General features: G+C 36.4%; 1 protein-coding gene across 3 annotated transcripts in view; it reads left to right on the top strand.

The window, feature by feature from the left end:
* Positions 1-22,780, top strand: part of UBE2H (ubiquitin conjugating enzyme E2 H) — a 100,191-nt gene that overhangs the window by 52,797 nt on the left and 24,614 nt on the right. The window contains exons 2-4 of one of the 3 annotated variants that reach the window (XM_076006612.1): positions 3,658-3,734; positions 4,983-5,057; positions 21,898-21,918. In XM_076006612.1, coding sequence (XP_075862727.1) covers positions 3,658-3,734; positions 4,983-5,057; positions 21,898-21,918 — 173 coding nt within the window. Of the gene's footprint in view, positions 1-3,657; positions 3,735-4,982; positions 5,058-21,897; positions 21,938-22,780 lie in introns of all 3 variants that reach the window. The other 2 variants (XM_012789206.3, XM_012789208.3) reach the window with 2 other exon arrangements.

The following is a 22,780-nucleotide window of genomic DNA, read 5'->3' as shown; positions in this document are numbered from 1 at the left end:
ACAAACTCATAAATCATTATAGTATCTGAAGAATATTTCATATTTTCAAGCTTTGAAGTGGGGATAGTAATGAAGGAACTTTCTAGTGAGGTCCCATTAGTCTACCAGCCTGACCAGCACATCTCAGAAATAAATCATTTTTGTCATTTTAACCTGCCTTCTTACTGCCCTCCTTGCCCTTGACTTTGCGGCAGTGAGGAGAAAGAGACTCGTGACCTCTACCATAAATACACATGGTAACAGCAGTCAAGTAATTTTATATTTTTTGTGGCAAGTCATTCATTCAGTGGTGATGGAATGGCTTATTTTTAATGCAGTGTTTTTCTTTTGACTAAGTTTTTTCCCCATCTGATTTAGTGTCTGTACCATTCCAAAGCAGCATAAATTTAGCACAGCTTCTCATTTTACCCACTCGGTAGAAGTTTTAAAAGTTTTATTCAGTTTATATTTAGGTTTTCATATGAAATGGACTATAAGAACTCTTTAATTTACGATATGATATGTAATTAAAGACAAACCTGTTGTATTTGGCATGTAGGTTGTACTAGAGACCATGAGAAAAGAGGATGTTTGGAAAATCTTTGTAAAATAGATGTAAGCATGGACTAAATCCGAAACAAACCACAAAATGAAAGAAACTCAGTTTTATTGCATCCAGGTAAAGGATAGAAAAGATATCTTTAGTTTTCCAGAAGTAACATCCATAAGGATAACTCATAATTTTAAATGATTAATTAAGAATAATTGCTATAGATCATTGTCATTCATTGCAAATTCTCATAGAAAACGCTGCTTCTGTGGATTTTTTTTACATTATAAAATTAGTTTAAGACTAATCTTAATCTGCTATGCTGCTCTATTCTTTCATTATCCTTGCAAGTTTTAGTTTTGCTTAAGGGTTGGAATATCTTTATCTGTACTACTAGAGTAAGTTGACTTTTGGATACCCATGTTGAGTGGAGACATACATTGGTGGTGCTCTAGTTAGGGGGAGAGCACTAGTGGACACTCATAGTAGCCTGTTGTATAATTGACTTATAAGCTGTTTAACCAATTTCCTATTGATAAATGTTTAGATTGTTTTCATTTATAAATATCAAAATTCCAGTAAACTTATTTGCACATGTATCAGAAACAATTTATTTTTTATTTTTTAGCACATTCCCTCCTGTTGTAAGAAACAATATTTTTAAGTAAACTTTTTATTAAAGAATAACATGCATACAAAAAGTATACAAATATTTTTTGTAGCTCTGTGATGAAATCTGTGAAACTTAAACATTTATGTGTATCAACTCATTCTTTTTAAAAGTGTATTTTTTGTTGGGTGACTATACCACAATTTGTCCTTTTTACTATTATAAACATTTGGGTTGTCTCTAAATTTTAACTGTTGCAAACAGTGCTATGGACATTCTTAAGCATGTGTTTTGGTGAATATAACATATGTATTGGGTATATACCCAGGAACAGCGCTGACAGGCATAGGCTATGCATATGTGCAGGTTTAGTACTGCTAACAGTTTTCCAAAGTGGGTGAAACTATATCACACTCCCACCAGCAGTGTCTGGCTATTTTTATAAAATAACTTCATAGAAGTAAAATTTGAATAAAAGAGTAAATTCATTTTAAGTTTTGTAGGAGAGTGCTAGATTTGTCCTCAGAAGTACTAATTCATACTCCACTGAACACTGGGTTTTATCCAGCTCTTTCATTGTCTTATAGTGAAAAAAAATCTTTTTAAATTTCTTGAATGAATTGGACTTTTTATACCCTAATTTTGTCCATTTCAATTTTCTCAACTTGGATATCTCACCTTTTTTATGTTTGGGGTGTTTGTATTTTTTTTTTCCTTATTTGTTATAATAACTCCTTATGTTAAAAATCCACATTTTTTTCTTCCTAGTTTGTCCTTTGTCTTTTCCGGTGTAGAAAGTTTAGATGTGTGTGTGCTTATATCTGCTAATCTCTTCCTTTGTGGTTTCTGGCCTTGGTATCATTCTTAAGAAAGAAAGTCTTTCCTACCCCCCAGGATTATTTTTAAAATCTGTTTTCTTTGAGGGCTTTATTATTTATATTTAACTTTGTTTATTATAACTAGACTTGACTTTTTCCTGACACAGGGTGCTTTTTTAAAGTTTTAAAACATTTTAAACATGTTGTACTTCATTAGCATTAACTGGTTTGTTAGGAATAATTAAGTACACTACAGTAAGCATGCATGTGTCATTTGACCAAGTAAGAAATGAAGCCAATTTTCCTATGTGAATACTATTTCAATCCTTTTTGTGTGTTTGTTATTAGTTAGTTTTCATTTAGAAAAGAATGAGATCAAATTAGCCTAGACTGAATTATCTTATTTAAATATCTCTTGTGGGTACTATTCAAGGCTCTTGAGCAACAACCTTGCCGAAAGTACACCTGACTTCTTGGAGTCCATTCTATGGCCTTCAGAATATGGACTTGGAGTGCCAAATATTTAATTTCAAACCTTTCAAAATACCATTTATTTTCTATTTAATAGATAATTTTAACATTTCTTATGTTTCTTCCACTTTTGTGTAATAGTATATGTAACTAAAATGTAATGTGCACTGCTGATTGAGAACTCTTATCGTAGCTGGTTTTCTTTTTTAATGTTACAGTGGAATTTGAGAGCTTCCCAAAGCCCCTGCCACCTATCAGTAGAGTCATTATTGCATTAGACAACAAAGCAGAGATATAGAACAGATTTTAGACCAGGAGCTCTCTCTACTAATATGGATTAAATAGGTTTCTGTAATTGAATCATAGCACCTTAAAGGGGTTGAGAGACCCAGGGGCAGGTAAGTTTTTGAGTAAGAGGACACAAAAGTATTACCCCGCTGTGATTAGAGCCCTGAAGCACACCAGAAGCTAGAGGCATGTCTAAAGAAAGTGGAGTTTGGAGAGAAGGAAAGAGTAGATAAAAATAAATGTCACAGATGAAATTTTAAAATCTTTTTTTTTGCTGGTTTTTGCATTTGGCAGTACTCCTTTGTAGCAAGATTGTATCATTGTAACAAGATTGTATCATTAACTATTTTGATTATTCTGTAAGGCAAGGAGAAAATTGTGGAAACTTTCCTTAGTAAATTTATAATTTTAGGAGCATTGCATTTCCAGTTTAGGAGAATTTGTGTTTTGTTGAGTATTTGAATGTGACTTAGGGGAATATTGGATTTATGTTAAAGGATCATTGGGATAGATTGAGGAGGAGAGGATACAGAGGGGAGAAAAACTATAAAAGTAAGTACCCATTGTTTATTTACCTATAGGCAAACTGCAGTCTTATACATTTTACATGTTTAACTCATTTAATCCTCACAAAATCCTATGAAGTAATGGTGATGTTTTCCCAATTTGTAAAGAGAACAAAGGTTCAGGGAGTGAATTTACATGACTTTGTCTGTCTAGGCTCAGAGACCCAGTAAATGGCAGTGGTGGGATTTGAATGCCAATCTCTGAATCCAAAGCGCATACATACTCTTTTCATGAGTGTATATTGCCTCTTAAACTACCAGAATTATTATGCGTATTTTATCAGTAACACTTTAAATAACATATTTTGGGGATGTCATCAGTAGTTCTTCCAGGTACTGTAAATTCTGTGTAATTTCCTTTACCATCCACCTTAGCATTGAGAGTAAGCATGAGGTTACGATCCTGGGAGGACTCAATGAATTTGTAGTGAAGTTTTACGGACCACAAGGAAGTAAGTACATGGGTTGGTATATGTTCTTTGACTCTATTATAATCTTTGACTCTCTTAATAGAATATCAGTGACAGATGGTGGCATGCACAGTTTTTTGTTTTGTTTTTTTGAGACAGAGTCTCACTCTGTCACCTGGGGCTAGAGTGCTGTGGCTTCAGCCTAGCTCACAGCAACCTCAAACTTCCGAGATCAAGTGATCCTCTTGCCTCAGCCTCCCGAGTAGCTGGGACTACAGGCATGCACCACCACACCTAGCTAATTTTTACTACTTTTAGTAGAGACAGGGTCTCACTCGTGCTCAAGGCTCAGGCTGGTCTCAAACTCCTGACCTCAAGCAACTGATCTTCCTGCCTTTGCTTCCTGGAGTGCTAGAATTGCAGGTGTGAGCCACCTTGCCCAGCCCATGCACAGTTTTTGAAAAATAAGTTTAATTGAACTCTAGAACCAGTGAGGAAATCTCTTATAATAACTTTATATGTAGTCCCTCAGTATCTACAGGGGATTGGTTTCAGGATACCCTCCGCCTCCTTGGTTCAATACCAAAATCCAAGGATGCTCAAGTCCCTTATGTGGAATGGTATATTATTTACATATAACCTATATACATCCTCCTGTATACTTTAAATCATCTCTAGATTACTTATAATACCTAATACAATGTAAATAGTTGTTATACTATATTTTTTAATTTATATTTTCTATTGTATTGTTATTTTTTATTGTTTGGGTTTTTTCTTGAGTATTTTTGATTCATAGTTGGTTGAATCCAAGGATGTTGAACCCATGGATATTGAGGGCTTCCTGTGGTTTTTTATCTATATGTGACAGTATTGGACATGAGTAGTGAATTCTGGGTTTTGTTTTGAATGGCCACATGGCTGGTTTCTGGGAAATGTTTTTTATTTTAGTTTGGGGGTGGGTAAGGGGTTGATAGAAATAGGATGGAAAGGAACATGGCTTATTACTTACCAAATAATTGAATAGTATTTAATACTTTAAAGAATCAAGTAAATTGGGAGACAGAATGAGTCTTTGCTTATTTTCTAACTCTGGATCTTTTCAAGAAAAGTATTTGTAATCTGAACATAGGGCACCTACTGGTTACGCAATAGGTCCCTGACTTATGAAAGAAGTTAGTTTGAAAGGTTTTCAGAAGAGATTAGGATTAATGTTCAGTTTACACTCAATTTATTTTCTATAATAAATAGAGGCAGTTCTGGTGTTTAACATTTTTACTTTTATTTCAGCACCATATGAAGGCGGAGTATGGAAAGTTAGAGTGGATCTTCCTGATAAATACCCTTTCAAATCTCCATCTATAGGTATGTAACTACTTGGTTTCTCTCCATAAAGAGTTTTGAAATCTAAGGGGGAAAAAAATCCTACGTTTTATGGGAGATAATTAATTCCAGAAATGACTACTTAATTGAATTTTCCCCTTTTTTGGCTTTGGCTAATTAATCAGTGACTTTTGGGGGGACTTCTGTAGTGCAAGAGACACTTAAACATACCCTTTGCATGATTATAATGACGGTTACTTTATATTTTTCTCTCAGTGTCAGAGTAGACTAATTTTAAGGCCCACTGTCCATTCAGACTGTTAGCAGGAAAGTAATAAACAGATCTTAAATCTCATTTTGAATGCCAGATTTTTGGAATGAATATTATATAGTATCCTAATTCTATCATTTAAAAATCTTCCCTAGATCCTGCTTTGTTTTTGTTCACTACAAATCTGGGTACCTCACAATGAAATGACCCTTTCCATTCTTACTACCCTCCCCCCCAATCATTTTAGCTCTCTAAACAGCAGAACTAAGAAGCCTCAGTGGGTTTGTATAAAGAGGTACTTTTTCCTCACCTTCATCTTCCTTTTGCCTTAACTGGTGATGTAATTAACCTGTCTTTCCCATGAAAACACTCAATGACAATTTAGGTATTTTAGCATCAGGTGCTGTAGCAGTATATCTGATTGAAGGTTGACACCTTTAAATATTTTGAGATTATAGAATGGTGGTGATTTAGTTACCTTAAGCCAACTTTTTTTTACTTCAATCTATATATGACTTTAAAATATTATAAAATATTGATCAATTTTAAGTAAAAACAATAAAATAAAATTGGAATATATTGAGCATTCTCTGACAGACTGAGCCTCTTGTTCACAGCTGCCAGTGTTCGAACATCTTACTACTGTGCACTGTCTTCAGAACGAATACCAGATGATCTGGAATTTAGGCCACTCCTCACCACACCCCCACTCTAAACAAAAAAGGATTTTTTAAAAGAGGTAGACTAAAACGTTCTGAGCTTTATTCTTTGATTCTGGTCCCCCACATTTCTATGTAGTACAATACTGCAGAAAAGTCAGGATAGTCTACAGCCATACCACCCTGAACATGCCCTATCTCATCTGATCTCAGAAGCTAAGCAGGGTCGGGCCTGGTTAGTACTTGGATGGGAGAAAAGTCAGGATAGTCACAGACTAAGTCCCCATCAAAAGCAGCAGCCTCTCCCCCAACGTCTAGCCACTTTACATGCTTCAGAGTAAATTTATGCTCTAAAAACACTGCAGACAATAAAAATAAAAACAAAAAACATGCAAGTGAAAAAAACAAAGGAAAACAAAGAAAAATTAGAAAAAAAAAATACTACAGAGAAGCTTGGCGTGGTGGTGAACACCTGTTGCCCTAGCTACTAGGAAGTCTGAGGAAGAAAGATCCCTTGGGCCCCAGGAGTTTGAGGCTGCAGTGAGGTATGATTGCACCACTATACTCCAGCCTGGGATAGAGGGAGACCCCGTCTTCTTTAAGAAAAATTTGTATATATGTGTGTGTATATATATATTGTGACAGAGCATAATATTAATAGTTCCTTCTTAGGCTGGGGAACTCTTTAGTGTTCATTTGAAAGATAAACTGGTCATTTTCTTTAAAGTCCTTTAGGTGAGTTTTCTGAACCCAGTAATTAAGATATTTTAAGGGTCATTGAATCAGAAATTTCTTCCTTGCCACAAGATTCTTTAAGTTTTAGAGTTATGGGTGGTCATATGGGGTGGGTGCTATGAGGCATCGAGTCTTTGAGATGGTCCCTGAACATGTCAGACTTGACACCTTTGACACCTGTACAGCTGGGGTAGCAGCTGTTCCCAGGCTCCATTCCACTGTAGCAGAATGTAAATTTCACTCATTTTGAGAGTGCTTTTTCTGTCATGTCGTTCCCCGTCCCCACTTCATTCATTCTTTAACTTTATGGTGTTTCTTTCTAGTCAGCCATTTTAAACGTTTATGTAGTTGAATGGTATGATCTTAAAGCCTTTACAGAATGTCCAAACCATATAGATTCATTCAAATATAGTTCATAAATATCTGTTTACTTAAGGCTAAAAATTGGCATGCTAAGTCTAGTTTTGTCACCCCAAATTCCTAGTCAGAAAGGAAACAATAGAGCTTGTAGAAACTAACAGTGAATCTGTAGAAATATGGTTAGTTATCTTATAGAAATGTAGTTATTTCCCAACATATTTTTAAAATATTTTTCCTGGTGATATGGTTGTTTCATCATAACTTTCTGAGTAAAAATATCTAAACTTTATTTTTTTTATTTTTTAGTCCCATATAACCGATAAACTTTAGACATTGCTTATTTATTAACTGATGACACAAGCCTGTGCACTTTCTTAAATTAAGGATGTAATATGAAATTGGTTGGGACAAATGACTAGGCTAATTTAACTTTATAATTTTTCCTTTGCCTTTCTGTGTATTTTCAGAACTTGGTAATGCCTACAAATGTGTATCTTAGGGAAGTAGATTTAGTTGAAATATTTGTACAAGCTGTCCTTGTTTCTTCCAAAAGAAGATTGCATAAGAAAGTTTTAATCAGTTGTGTGGGGTGACCCATTTTCCGGTCATCAACAATGTGATTACTGTTGAGATGTGCTTTAAGCATTTTGGGGAGGTAGAAGCTCTCTTAGAAAAGGCAGGGTTTCCTTTTTGAGTTGTATAGATAGTTGTAAAATTATACAGAAGCAAAAAGAGATAAGATAAACCCAACCTCAACATTCTTTTTAAACCTTGCCCCTATTGTATCTGGGCAGGTATACTGTTCTTCCTTAGCTAAAATTTGAGCTCTTAAATATTAAGCTGTGTAAATTTAGATTAAACATCTTTAATGCTTAGATATTGTAATTTTTAAATATATGAATATTTACTTTGTTCATTTTGTGTGTGTGTATATATATATATTTTACTTGTACAAATGATCCATATCTGTTGGAAGAATATGAGAAAGTCCAGATGAGCAAAAGTAGAGAAACTAAAATGTCTCATAATCTTATGCCTTAACAGGTATCATTATTTATATTCTGGTATATGTTCTTTAAAACATTTCTCTGTGCACATTTAAATATATATTAAATGTAATTTGACATGCTTATCTTTGGTACACTCTCCAAATATAGTTTTAGAGGGTTTTCAGTAGTTACATGATTGCATGAGATGTCCTTTTAAAAACAATTTACATCTACAAATGAGAGGGTATCTTTTTCAAAATAGTGACATAGTTACCTTGACCTCCTTGCAAAGAAAAGGAAAATAAATAGATGACTTGGGAGGTTACGAACTTACTCTTACAATGCCATCATTGTTTCAAACACTTAGAGCTCATCTTTGGGAATTTGGCATTCTCTTTAAATACCATAAATAATGGCAAATCTCGATGCTTTGAAATTGGAATATGAATTTTTGAAATGGCTAAAAGTCATTTAAACCCAGAGAATAAGATGAATGCAGAAACTGAATAATATCAGTTGAGGTATAAAACTGGCCCTCTGGGCACCTTGAAAGAGTAATTATAAAACTCCTTTAATTAACTGTAACATCATTGAAATATTTGCATAGTTTTCCAGAGAGACTGCTTTGAAATGAATCATATTTGAATCTTTAAGTTTTGATTTATTTAAAAATTCAGATTTGCTCTTAATCTTTTTCATTCAGAAACATTTCCTAGAGTACTTAGCAGTACTGCTAGGTGTTGTTGACTCAGTAGAGTGTGATGGGTCAGGGGACTGGTTATTAGAAAAGAGAAGCTGTGGCCCTGGTTCTCCATGACCATGAGACTGATGCTCATCTGACTCATTGTTTCTGCCTCTAGAAAATTAGATATTGGAATTAAATGAACTCTGCATGTTGGATATTGACCTGTGTATTAAAACTAAGGGTATATGCCACTCTGTTGGATATTAGGAAGGCCTATGTAAGGTTTTTGCTGGCTAGAAGAGAAGATGAACATAAATAAAATACTACATATGCTTTAGTGGCACCATTCCATTGTTTTTTAGGAGAGGTGTGAATCAGTGCCTCAATTTAGAAGAGAGTGTAAGGAAGAAATAGGCTTCTAAAAGAAAGATTGTGTTTTGTATGCTGAAAATACAGTCTTTACAAAACTTTAGAGATGTGAAGGTGCACATAAGGACTTTAGAAATACTCGTTCTGAACCCCAAGTAATCCCCAGTTTATGAAGATTTTTGTTTTATGCAAAGAAGTTGCTGCAGAGACCATCATAGTCCACATTTCTCCATGTTTGCAGTTTTTTGCTCTTATGTGTGTGCTCAGCTATTAAGAAAAAGGTTTCACCAGTCAAAGAAAACAGACTTGCAGTTACTGTGGGGGGTGAAATAAAGATGAGTGGTCTCATATAAAGAGAGGGTAATATAGAGCAATTTTCTATAAAAATAAAACCCAATAAGCATAGGATATAATATAGATTTATGTCTTAACCAAAAGAATGCAGATTACAATGAGATAATATATGATTTATCAAATTGGCAGATTAAACAGTGTTGGCAAAGGTATTACAATATAGCCAATCTATCAGTATATACTGATCGATAAAGATTTTATATCCTTTGAATAACTTTACTGAAAAAATTTAAAATTCCCAAAGGAGATATTCAGAAATGTGCACTAAGATTAATGTATGAGAATATGTAAATTTCAGTGTCATTTATAATATTTAAAAGTCAGAAGCAAACTAAAGGACTCAGCAAATGATAAAGTAGTTAAATGATAGTACATCTTTTTTTTTTTTTTTTTTTTGAGACAGAGTCTCGCTTTGTTGCCCAGGCTAGAGTGAGTGCCGTGGCGTCAGCCTAGCTCACAGCAACCTCAAACTCCTGGGCTCGAGTGATTCTTCTGCCTCAGCCTCCCGGGTAGCTGGGACTACAGGCATGCGCCACCATGCCCGGCTAATTTTTTTATATATATATCAGTTGGCCAATTAATTTCTTTCTATTTATAGTAGAGACGGGGTCTCGCTCTTGCTCAGGCTGGTTTTGAACTCCTGACCTTGAGCAATCCGCCCGCCTCAGCCTCCCAAGAGCTAGGATTACAGGCGTGAGCCACAGCGCCCGGCCTAGTACATCTTAATAAACACATGTTTTGTAGGCATTACTTGTAGTTTAACACCATCATTGAAGGAATACACAGGAAAATGTGTAAGTTTATATAGTACAACTCTTTTTTCCATGCAGATTTCATGTAGGAATGCCAAAATATTGCATGTATTTATTCATGCCGTTCAGTTAAGGGGGATTTAAAACATAGTTTTCTATAATTTCTAAATAGTCTACAATGTTTGCTTTTATTATAAAAGTTAATATTTTTAAAGATATTGCAAATGCATGTCTTTTGAATGTTCTATCTGCATAATTGTCTGAATCTCCACTTTTCTTGTTTTTCATTGTAGAAAGCTATGGCATTATCCTTGGTCAGAATTCCCACTGGTAGCTTGCTAAGGACCTGTCTGACCTGTGTGCTTCCCAGCCTCCTTTTTTCCTTTATGCTTTAATTGTGTGTGTATGTAAGTGTGCATACTGTTTCCCTTCCTTGGTCTTTCTGCTTATAGTTTAGTTTTCTCCATCTCAGATACTATCTTTACACACAACTGCCCTTCACTCCTTTTCTTTCTTCCCCTCTTTTCTCTCCTCTTGGGCCATTACCTCAAGCAGTTCTTACCTTTTCTTTGCTGACTCTTCTCCCCTCCACTCTGCCTTCATCTTTCTCTTTGTATGAACCAAAAAGCCCCTATTGAGAGCTAAATAATAACAGGAATATTTTTGATAAGTCTAAGCCAAGGAAAAAGAAAATCATGTCTTCTAATAAGATAAAGGTATAAAATGTTAGATTCAGGGCTTCTGGCTTCTTGAAAGTACCATGAAGTCCCCTTCTGTAACTACAGTAGTCTCCCTCAAATCATACTTACTTAAACACCAATGTTCACGATAAAATTAAAAAGTTGTTTTATCTTATAGTTGAATGACTACTGGCTAATATATTAATAGAATTGTATTCTACTAATTTCAGATAGACCTATAGAGTATTTTAGAATCTTTGTAAATAACCTTAAAACCAGCCTAGGAACCCTGTCACCATTTATACATTTTAAAAATTGAAAACAATGTTGTAAGATCCAGCTAGCAAGTCTAGAAACTAACTTTTGAAATGCTCCCAATCTGTATCTACATATTGTCAGCGAGGAAGGGAACAGGAAAAGTCATAGGCAGTAACAGTAGTTAAAATACTGTTGAGCTTCCTCTTGTTGCTTCTTACCAAAAAATAAAAAAAAAATAAAAAAAAAAAATACTGTTGAGCTAGCTATACCAGTAGCCTATAAAATTAGGTCAGACTACCATCTAAACAGGATGGTTAGGGTTGTCCTGTTCCACTAAACTAGATAACATGTCGAAGTCCCTTTTAAATCTCCCAATCTGCCATAGGTTCCTAACTGAAAGACACTCTGATAATCAATGTACCATAATTTTTTTTTAACTTATGCCAATGACTAAGGGAAATGATATAATCTTTTTGACTGTCAGAATAGTAGACTGTCCTGGCATTATAAATTTTTTATTTCACTATGACCAGAAATTACTTCACACTATTTTTGGAGTGGAGTTTTATAATATGGTATGACTAAACTAACTATAGAACTTAGAATACTTGCTGTTTTATTTTGTGTCTTCCTAGATGGAAACATTCTACAATTGCTCCCTCAGGAACTCTTGTGAGTAACTTAAGTGAGCAATATTTAGTCAGGGCTGGGCCGGTTTTGGAGTAGAGAAGAGTGTGTCATTCGTGTGAGGTTTTGAGTTAGTCACTTAACAAAAGCCTACTTAAACCACTGTGTTTTTTCACAATTAAATGAAGTCTTGGGCTGAGATTGCAAAATTCCATTAAGATCACCCATATACTTCTCTGCTTTCTTGACCTTGGGTTTGAATTTAGTTTCTGTCTCAAGCAGTTACATAATTGCTACTCTGTGGCGATCTGTATCTTTTGAGTTCCAGTAGGGAGAAGCAAGCAAGGTTCTTGGAGGAAAGTTTTGTAAAAAACATTCAGATAATGCTATGAGAATGTAAGCCATTGTTAAAAGTTCTTTTTACTGGTGTTCTGAAAATGACATTTTTCAGGATACATTTAAAAATAATTATTTTGGGCAGCTGAGACTTCTGATATGTCCCTACATCATTTCTTCTAATCAATTCCACAACTTTATTGGATACTTACTGTGTGCTGGGCATTATTCTGGGTTCTAGGGATGCAGAAATGGACAAATTGCTCTTGTGATGCTTACATTCATTTGAGGGGGAGACAATAAAGCAAAATTTAAAATGATAGCTTTATGCAGAGAATTGATGTGATGGAATAGCTATCTTGGATTGGATACTCATGAAGGGCCTCTGTGATGAAGTAAATTTAAGCCAAAACTTAAATTAAAAAAATTAAAAAAGAAACCAGCTCCGATCCTCCAAGAACAGGGGTAAGAGCATTCCAGGCAGAAATAGTTTTGAGTACAAAGGCCCTGGGCTGGTGAAGCTGGGTAAAAAGTGTGTGTGATGGGGCCAAGTGGCAGGTGGGGTCGAGGGTGTGGTAGGACAGGTTAAAGGCTTGCATTTCATTTTCAGTGTAATAGAAAGCTAATTGAAGGGTTTTCAGCCGGGAGTGAAAAGTCTGATTTTGTTTTTTTAATGATCACTACTCCTGTGGAGAAAAAGGGTGACAAGCAGTGTGAAAGCTTCTGTAAGAAAAAGATATTGGGCCGGGCGCGTTGGCTCATGCCTGTAATCCTAGCATTTTGAGAGGCAGGTGGATCATTTGAGCTCAGGAGTTTGAGACTAGCCTGAGCAAGAGCAAGACCCTGTCTCTACTAATAATAGACAGAAATTAGCTAGACAACTAAAATATATAGAAAAATTAGCCAGGCATGGTGATGCATGCCTATAGTCCCAGCTACTTGGGAGGCTGAGGCAGGAGAATCGCTTGAGCCCAGAAATTTGAGGTTGCTGAGAGCTAGGCTCATCCCATGGCACTCTAGCCTGGGCAACAGAGTGAGAGTCTGTCTCAAAAAAAAAAAAAAGAAAAGAAAAGAAAAGAAAGAAAAAAGAAAAAGATGCATGTGGTTTGGGCCAGGGTGCTGAGATCGAGAATCTGTAGTCTAGATGTACAATGCTCTGAAGAAATCTGTCTCCATTAAGGAAATCATATTAATACAAATGGGCGTGATACCAAAAGGAAGATAAAGGGAAGGTTTTGGTGTTTTTTTTGTTCGTTCATTTTTTATTTTTTAAATGGGAGTTTCTGAAGGATTTTTCAATGCTCGTTGTAGGGAGTTGTCTGGAAAGAGGGAAAGCTTGGTGATGCTGTGGTTCCAGAGGAGGCCCCAGGAGTGCTGCCGTGGGGAGGAAGATGAAGGCTAGGTCAGAACACAGGGGCCTGGTGTTTGAGAAGAGCATGAATGTTTGGGCAGGCTGAGAAAGGAGAAAGGAGTGTGTATGCAGGGAGGATTTTAGAAATGGCCATGGAAACTGGGGGGTCCTGCCAGTTGGCTCCCATCTTCTCAAAGAAAATGAGCAAGGCTGCTCCCTGAAAGTGAGAACTAGAGGAGAGGGGGAGTGGGGGGTGGAGAAGCAAGGGGAGGGACAGGAAGTGGGCAATGACAGGAAAATGGTAAAATGTAGAAGTCATTGGAGAATGAGGGAGCTGCTGGAGAAAGAAGAGGAAAATTGTAGGTGATCTTGAGTCCACAGAAGGTTGACAAGTTGGTATATATCTGTCTGCTTACATCCTCCCTGCCAGCTCAGTAGATTAAACTCATGAAGGCAGCCCCTGGGTCTGTTTTACTAACACCCCCATCCCTAACCACTCAGGGCCTCGTCCACAGAATATTTGCATGAATGATTGAATGAGTGCCCACCTAGTGGCACCCTCAAGTCCATGAATAGCAAATGCGAATGATTGGCTCCTTCCGGTTGTGGTTGTAGATTTGCTAGGCAGACATTTTAGAGGAAAGAGGGCAAGGGATTTGCAGACAATTGCTAGAGATTGATGATGGTGATAACTCTTAAATCTGAGGGTAAAGATAAGAGGGCTGGCAGTTGGGAAGAAAATGGAAGGATCAGTGGATTTGAATTCACAGGTGAAACAATGGTTCATGGATTGGGAAGTTCTCTGGCAAGGATAGACTGGTAGGAGAGAGGATGTCTGGATTTGTGATTGTGGAGGTGAACCGTTTGCAGGGATGGCACAGGTCAAGTATGTCCTGGGCAGAGTGGAATGGGATAGAGAAAAGGTCATTGAGGAGAAGCTAAAGGAACTGAGAGACCAGGGTGTCAGGAGTGTGGTCTATATGGGGAATGTCACCAAAAATGACAGGAGTTGGGGTGGAGAAAAACTTGGGGGCCAGGTGCTAAAGTTCTCAGGGAAGAAGCCAGTGGTCACGTTGGCCCTATTAATATGAAAACCTGCTATGAGCAGCCTGTAGTGTCTAAATTTATTCAACGTCATCTTGCTCTTAGCCAGAGTAAAAACAGCATGCTAGCTTTCCCGCTCCCTCCCCCAGGCTGCCACCTCTAAGGGTAAACTTGCCTTTGCATATGCTTGTTACTATCAGAACACTTGTCCATTTCTTTCTCGAAGTTGATTTATGACAGTTTTAATTTTGCCTTTACAACTCATTATTATATAATCTTTCCATTTGCTATGTAAAAATTCCAGCAAACTTGCTCCCTAGGTTAGTTAGTTCCTACTTTATAGTGGTGACCTTTAGCTTTTGAGCTGGTTATTCTGACATCTTCTTGGCATTAATTCTATTTATTTCCCTTCAGGATTTGGTGTCATAATGAAAACATGTGTTCTTGGCTTCCTTTTTCTTTAAGCTGAAATTCTTTTAAAAACAATAAGAGTAATGTCGCAGTTCTCTTTGAAAAACTTGTTCATGCAGTTTGAGATTTGCTTATATTCCTTGTGTTGGTGAAACCTGTATTATTAGAAGGAAGTTTAGAGGTTGTGTTATCCAGTTGCCTGATTTTAAGTATGGAAAAAATGAGGCTGAGATATTTCATTACTAACCAGCTGCAGAGTCTGTCTTCTGGCTTCTAGTTCAGTGTTTTTATTTTTTTCTTAAACCGTACCAAATGCAGTCAGAATGTTTTTTTAATAATAAATATTATAGTAATTGTATTTTCCATTTTCAGTGTGATGGCGTTATAGGAAACGTAGTATCTCTGAATCAAAATATCCTCTGATGTTCTTGACAATTCCTAAAGGGTTAAGAGGAATGTATAGGGCAGACATTTTCAGTTTTAAGATGAGGAAAGTGAGATGAAATTACTTGCCTAGGCTTGTTAAGTTGATACTGACATTATTGAGTGCTCACTGTGTGCCAGTTACTGCTCAAATGCTTTACATATATTAATTCATTTAATCTTCATGACAGTCTACTGATGTGCAAATACCATTATTTAATCTAATTTTAGGAATAAGGGACACAAAGACAAAGATTAACTTGACTCACAAGTAAGAGATTAACAAGGACTCACACAGTGGTACTTAGGCATTCTGACTGGAGCCTGATTTTTTTTTTTTTTGGTATTTTTTTATTATTGATATATCATAGTTGTACATATTTTTGGGATACATGTAATATTTTGATGCAAGTATATAATATGTAATGATCAAATCAGGGTAATTGGGGTATCCATCACCCTAAATGTTTACCTTTTCTATTAGAGCCTGATCTTTAACCACAACTCTAAGAGTGGTAGGGACTTGAAATTGGGTCTTACGATTTCGGTTTCTATACTATACTGGCTCTGACTTTGAAAATAAATACTGCCTATTTGCAGCAGTGTGGTTATATGAAGGACCAGGCAATTGAAAGATCAACTGTGGAGACAGGAAGAAAGTTAGTCTTCCAAAAATAAAACTATAGGAAAGTAGGCTGAAAGATTTTGGTAATCCACTAGGTTGGTAGAAGGGTTATGCTGCTGAAGGATAACACTTCACTTTTTCTTAGTTATAAATGAACTTTTCTTATCCATCCAGCCCATTCCTCAGCCTCCATATTATCAGAGAAAGGAAGAAACAGAAAAGAGGACCCCTTGTTGAGTTTAGATCTCCTGAACACACACCACAGGATCAGTTCAGAAGTTCCCATGACACAGGGCATTGAGAGTGAGTTCCTTGCTTGGTTCCTCACCCAAGAAGAGACCGACCCAGGTCCATCTCTCCTGAGTAGGAAAGGCTCAGCTCTCTGAAGAGACTTCTGCCCGGGTACAGGCTGCCACGGGCTGGGCCTGGCTGTCTGAGGTAAGATGAAAATCTGTCAGATTGTGCACTAATGCACACAGCTGGCACACAGCTGGCACTAGTGAAGCTGGCAGCATCCCCACCCTTATTCAGCAGAAACACTCCAGCTCTGGTCACCTCCTGCATGCTAGGAATGAAGGTCCACATTATTGCCCTTTTAAAAAATGTGTACTCTGCAATACTGCAAGAGAAAATAAGGTTCAGTCTTTAATAAATATATTTTAAACAATTATACCTACTCAAAAAATAGGATTAATCAGTTTGGTTGTGAATAATCTACTTTATGTGTGCATTTGTTCTGAAGAGAGAATATGAAAATGACTTCCTGTAACTTTTTTCTCATAGGAGTTTGTAAGTTTATACTTAAATTGCTACAGCTGTCTGAACCATTTCAATCCAGGCGTGTTATATCTCTGGGCTATATAGCTACTGATCTTGCCTTTAGGTCTTTTCACGTATTTACCTTAGGGTGGCTTTACCTTATTTCATGAGTCATTTGTCTAACCTCTCATTTTGTCAAAATAATTCCAAGTGAAATTTCCAGATTGGCCCAGGGTATTTCATCTACCCACAAATTTGGTCATTAGTATCCTCTCAAAGGAAACAAAGGTGAAAAAAAGGATGGATTTTTGCCTCATTTATTTACATATTGACCCCAGTATCAGAATTTACTCACAAGTGTGTGGAACTTTGTACAGACCCCTTCCTGGGATTGAACGTAGAAAGAGGCCGATATAAAAACCAACCAGTTTTCAGCATGACTTGGCATGGTGTTATTTATGTTCTCTGCCTATTAGCCTATGGGTCAAGAGATTTGTTATTCCAGAGCAGTTGAGTATTAGAGTGGAACAAGCAAAAGGAAGGCATTTTTTATTTTTTATTGTAATCTCTGCTTTTTATTTTTTAAGACATATAGTTTTATATCACCTAAGCATGATTTGAACGACTCCTTCAGAATTATAAATCACCTAATTCTCTTCGGCTAAAAGATACAGGACAGAGGCCATGAGCTTTTTATCTGGACGTTTATTGCTATTGTCTATCTCCCTTGCCTCTTTTTTTTAACAAGTGCTAGAGCTATGCCAGAGAATAATTGTCCAAAAGATTAAACAAGGAGTTCTGAGTTTTATCTGGTCAGATCACTGAAATATATCATTAGAAGTGTTTGGTAGTGAATACAATCTTAAATCATGTAGATTAAAAATGACCTGCTGCTTCACTTATGTTTCCATAAAAGCAGTTTTCAAAATATGTTCTCTTAAAATATCTTCAAAGTAATTGTTGGTCGAATGGAAACAAGTGTTGGGAAAATTCTTTTGTTGGAGACATATTAATGAATGTGATGATAGCCTTGCCAAAAGGAAGGAGAATATGCCAGGGCCAACACACTCAGTCCTGAGAACCTTCCTTTTCTGAATTCCTGGCCTGTTCTTTCTCCGTCTCTTCCCCTCCCCGTCCAAAGTCCCATTGTTGGTATCGTTATCCAGAATGTAGGTGGCTTTGCCAGAAACACTGCCCATGGCTTGTCCAAGAACAAATGTAAAGGAGATATGCTCCTTTCCGTTTATTTGCTTTGGATATTTTTCTGACTACTAAAAAACCTGGTATAGGAAGAGATCATTTTAGTCTAGAAAGTGTTTTTTGGTAGAATTGGTCTGGCTGTGCTTATTCCTCAAAGGCAAGGTTATCAACTCTGTTTCTACATACTTTGAAATAGGGAATTTTGTGGTTCTTCATGGTATTTTAGCATGTTGGTGGTATTGTATTGTATTCTCCAGAATACTTCTGTACCTAAAAATGCTACCTTACAGAATTAATTTCCTTTGAGGACTTAACTATTGAGTATTTTTCCTTAAGTTCTCTGTTCTCAGAGCTCTGGCCATTGTTACTAAATTCTAGATTTTTAAAGCTGATAGCACATTTAGAAATAAGAGTGGAGATTTTAGACATTATGTGGTTCAGCTATTTCCTCTTTGTAGGTAAAGAAACAGACTCACAGAAGTGAAGTGGCTTGTGCAAGGCCTGTAGTTGATAATAGAGTTGGAGCTGGAATCCTTGTCCCTGTTTAGTACTTTGCTCTTTGTGGTCTGATTCTGCCCTCTGTCCCAGAATTCACATGGTGTTTTATTCTTAGTAGGGGCACTGGGGACTGGGTTCCAAACCATTTATTACTAAAGTATGTGTTTACTAAGTCCTTTTTGGACCTTTCTGTTATGTACTCCTGGACTCAACCAAGCCAAATCTAGATTTAATTGAAAACAGTATAGAAACTATATTAATTCCAAATGTACTCTTCTCTAGGCTATGTACAATGAGGGAAGCACCTTAATTTTTCATAGACAGTTTTGATAGAGATTTAAATCTCTCTATAGCTATTTTCTTTATGTTTTTTTCTTTTTCTTTTCTTTTTCTTTTTCTTTTTCTTTTTTTTTTTTTTTTTTTGAGACAGAGTCTCGCTTTGTTGCCCAGGCTAGAGTGAGTGGCGTGGCATCAGCCTAGCTCACAGCAACCTCAAACTCCTGGGCTCAAGTGATCCTCCTACCTCAGCCTCCCAAGTAGCTGGGACTACAGGCATGTGCCACCATGCCCGGCTAATTTTTTCTCTATATATTAGTTGGCCAATTATTTTCTTTTCTATTTATAGTAGAGACAGGGTCTCGCTCTTGCTCAGGCTGGTTTCGAACTCCTGACCTCAAGCAATCCACCTGCCTCGGCCTCCCAGAGTGCTAGGATTACAGGCGTGAGCCACCGCACCCGGCCTATTTTTTTTTTTCTTGAGACAGAGTCTCTGTCACCTGGGCTGGAGTGTAGTGATGTCATCATAGCTCACTGCAACTTCAAACTCCTGGGCTCATGTGACCCTCCTGCCTTAGCCTCCAGAGTAGCTGAGACTACAGGTGCTTATCACCACGCTTGGCTAATGTTTTGTTTGCAGTTTTAGTTGCCTGGCTAATTTTTTCTGTTTTTAGTAGAGACGAGGTCTCACTCTTGCTCAGGCTGGTCTCAAACTCCTGAGCTCAAGCAATCTTCCCACCTTGGCCTCCCAGAGTGCTAGGATTACAGACATGAGCTATCATGCCTGGCTGAATTGTATTATTTAAACAAGATTGTTTACAATCGGAAACTTCAAATCAAATGGTTTTGCTGACCCTGTACTAGTTAATCTATGTATAATTAAGTCTATTTTAGAATGTTTGATACTGTTTTTTTTTCCCAACTATTAAAATTACACATTGTAGAAATTTAGGAGAGTCAAAGAGTACAAGTAGAAATAATAGGAGATACTTTCAAAGATAACTACCATTAACACCTGTTTGTTTACTTGTAGCCTTTTTCCATTGTTGTGATCCTAGTTGTCTGGTTCAGGGATGGTGTTGGGGGTGATGGAATTTGAAAAGTACAATGGAGAAAATATTCCCCTCACTAAGAATTCAGCACTGTTAACATTTATACATATTCACTTTGAGGTTGTCTATGTTCATTCTTAAAATACAGCAAATAATATACAAGCACTTTGTCTCTTTTTAAAAGGAATATATTGTTAGATAAAGTCATTTTAGCCACTATTTCTCATTCCATTCCCTATTCCGACCATGGCCCTGCACCGCAACTGAAATAATTACTTTTGCAAGTTTGGTATGTGTTGGTCTAGTATGGTTTTCCTATACTTGTTACCACAGCAAATAGGAAGTATTGCTTTGTTTTAGTTTATTTAAATAGCATCATACTGTAAATATATCATTCTGCAACTCTTTTGTTTTACTCAGCTTTAGATCTATCCAAGTTGCTACATATTGATCTTGTTCAATACTTTTGGCTGTGTAGGACTCACAATATATGGATGTACTACAGCGTATCCAATCCCAGTGAGAGGGTTGAATTTGGTTCTTGGCTTTTGTATACAATGACGCTACAAATATCCTCATGGGTCATCGGGTTGTCTTGGACATGTATGTTAATATTTTTCTAGGGTTATGTAGAATTTTTTAGTCTCCTTTTTTTTTTCTTAAGACATGAATATTGCCATAAGTTTATTATAATCTCTTCATATACCACATACCTCTTAAATCTAAACTTTGAAACATCTTTAAGTGCCTTAATGGAAAGTTAATACTGGACACAAAGTTTTTCTTTTTGCATCTGAGTAACTTAAACATCACATGGGCTCCCTCGATAGTAGTAAGTAAAACATTAAGCTATTTCAACACAAAACATTTAAAAACAAAAATTAGAAGCATAATTAGTATTTGGAGCAGCTGAAGCCATCAAAGACTGGAATACTTCAGATTTTGTATTCTTAGCCCTGTTTGCTAATTCTCAGGAAGTTGCTTAGGTTTTTGGAGACAGCCTCTCAAGCTCCTCGCTTGAGGCTGCTCCTTCGTTGCCACTGCTCTGCGTTTTTCCTGACTCTTCCTCTTCTGTATGTACCCTGCTCTGTGTCAGTGCTTTGTTCACATGGCATTTATTTCTTCATGTTTCTCTTTTTGTACCCTGAACAAGCACAATGCCTGACATGCAAATGCTGACCAAATATATTCTGAATGAATAAGAGAGAACATGCGGGAGCTGGGGTGAGGAGGTGGAAGTGGTGAGAAGCCCCTTAGTGAGGAACTTCAGTGTATTGAAAGTGCAGAACAGAATAAGGGAGTCCTACAGGGAAATGAGGTGATAAGGATGACAAAATGACAGCTTTGACAGTGGATCTCTGCTTTAGAATTGTCATATTGTCATATACAAAGACTAAGTCACTGATTTTAAGTTAGGGAAGAATTTTTCCTTGGAATTTAAATAGCAATATGTTAAAGTATATACTTGTTTTTCTAGGAATAAATTTGAAAAACATAAATCCTTAACAGATATAGCTATCTTGGAGATTTTTTAATTCCTTGCCTCATTACTTGGTTGCCCCAATTTTAATCAAAACGGGGTTTCCCTCAATGAATAGACTAAAGTTAAAGGAAATATTTTGGTCACTGTTCTTATGAAATCCTATGTTGTTTGGAAGCAGTATTCCTTTAGCATTTCAACAGCTTCATTCATGTTCCGAACACGGTGTAGCTGAATGATAGCAGTAAATGAGCTTTAGAAGAAGTTAAAATGCAGAACCTCCATATTTAGAGCTTGAACTATAAAACTCTTAGAAGGGGGGTAGTCAGAGCAAAGTTTCAACTTTTATCATGACACTAGTTATGAACCAGTTAGCATTATAATTTCTTTTTTGAAAAGTACCTTCATAGCTCAGAAAACAATTGCTGTAATGACTATTTTGTATAAGAAGCTGCATTGCTCCCAAAGTTTGCTCGCTTGTTAATAGATTTCTGATATATTTCAAGTAATTGGAGCTGCCAGGAGAATATAGTCTTATGAGTAACTGAAGATCTAAGGTTGAAAATAATGACTTATGAGTATTACCATCTTTTTCCACTACTGAAACATTTATTTCCAATACTGAAGTACTTTAAGACTAATTGTTCTCTGGATACTTTTTGCTGCTAATTAACATCTCTTTTTACAGGATTCATGAATAAAATTTTCCATCCCAACATTGATGAAGCGTAAGTAACTATTTTAAAATGTTTAAATTTTAGGAGCAACTGCTCTTGATTAGAGTCCTCCCCCCTCCATTATTAAAAATGAAAAAATCCCTCAGTTATCTTTTTGGATTTTATCAGGAGTTAGGACTGTATAAATGGTCATGTAAACTATAGAATCCTAGGGATATTCTAAACCACTTTAGTTCAAATTCTACTTTTGTACTACTTAGTTTTTTCCATTATGATGACTGGGCCCTTCATTTTTCTTAATATCCACCTAATAGTTGTAATATTCCACATCTCAGTTCTCTTTAGATAAACACAATTTAGAGATCTGTTGTTAGTATGCAGATATGAATGACTGTAGTTTCATTTCAGTTAGTGAATTTTAATTACCACTTTCTTTACTTCTAATATTTTATTGAATTTTTTACTTTTTATACTTTTATTTTATACTTTACTTTTTATTTTATACTTCTAATATTATATTAAAGTGGTACTTTAAAATACTCCAATGAACCTGTTCTGTACTTCCAGTGCTATTTGGAATACATGATTATTTGGGGTGCAGTTTTTATTATGTGTCACAGCACTAAATTTTTTTTTTTTTTTTTTTTGAGACAGAGTCTCGCTTTGTTGCCCAGGCTAGAGTGAGTGCCGTGGCGTCAGCCTAGCTCACAGCAACCTCAAACTCCTGGGCTCAAGTGATCCTCCTGCCTCAGCCTCCCAAGTAGCTGGGACTACAGGCATGCACCACCATGCCCGGCTAATTTTTTGTATATATATTAGTTGGCCAATTAATTTCTTTCTATTTATAGTAGAGACGGGGTCTCGCTCTTGCTCAGGCTAGTTTCGAACTCCTGA

This window comes from Microcebus murinus, chromosome 9 (assembly GCF_040939455.1).
Source record: "Microcebus murinus isolate Inina chromosome 9, M.murinus_Inina_mat1.0, whole genome shotgun sequence".
NCBI classification, from domain to species: Eukaryota; Metazoa; Chordata; class Mammalia; order Primates; family Cheirogaleidae; genus Microcebus; species Microcebus murinus.
The sequence above is the reverse complement of the archived record's forward strand: the minus strand, read 5'-3'. Positions and strand labels throughout refer to the sequence as shown.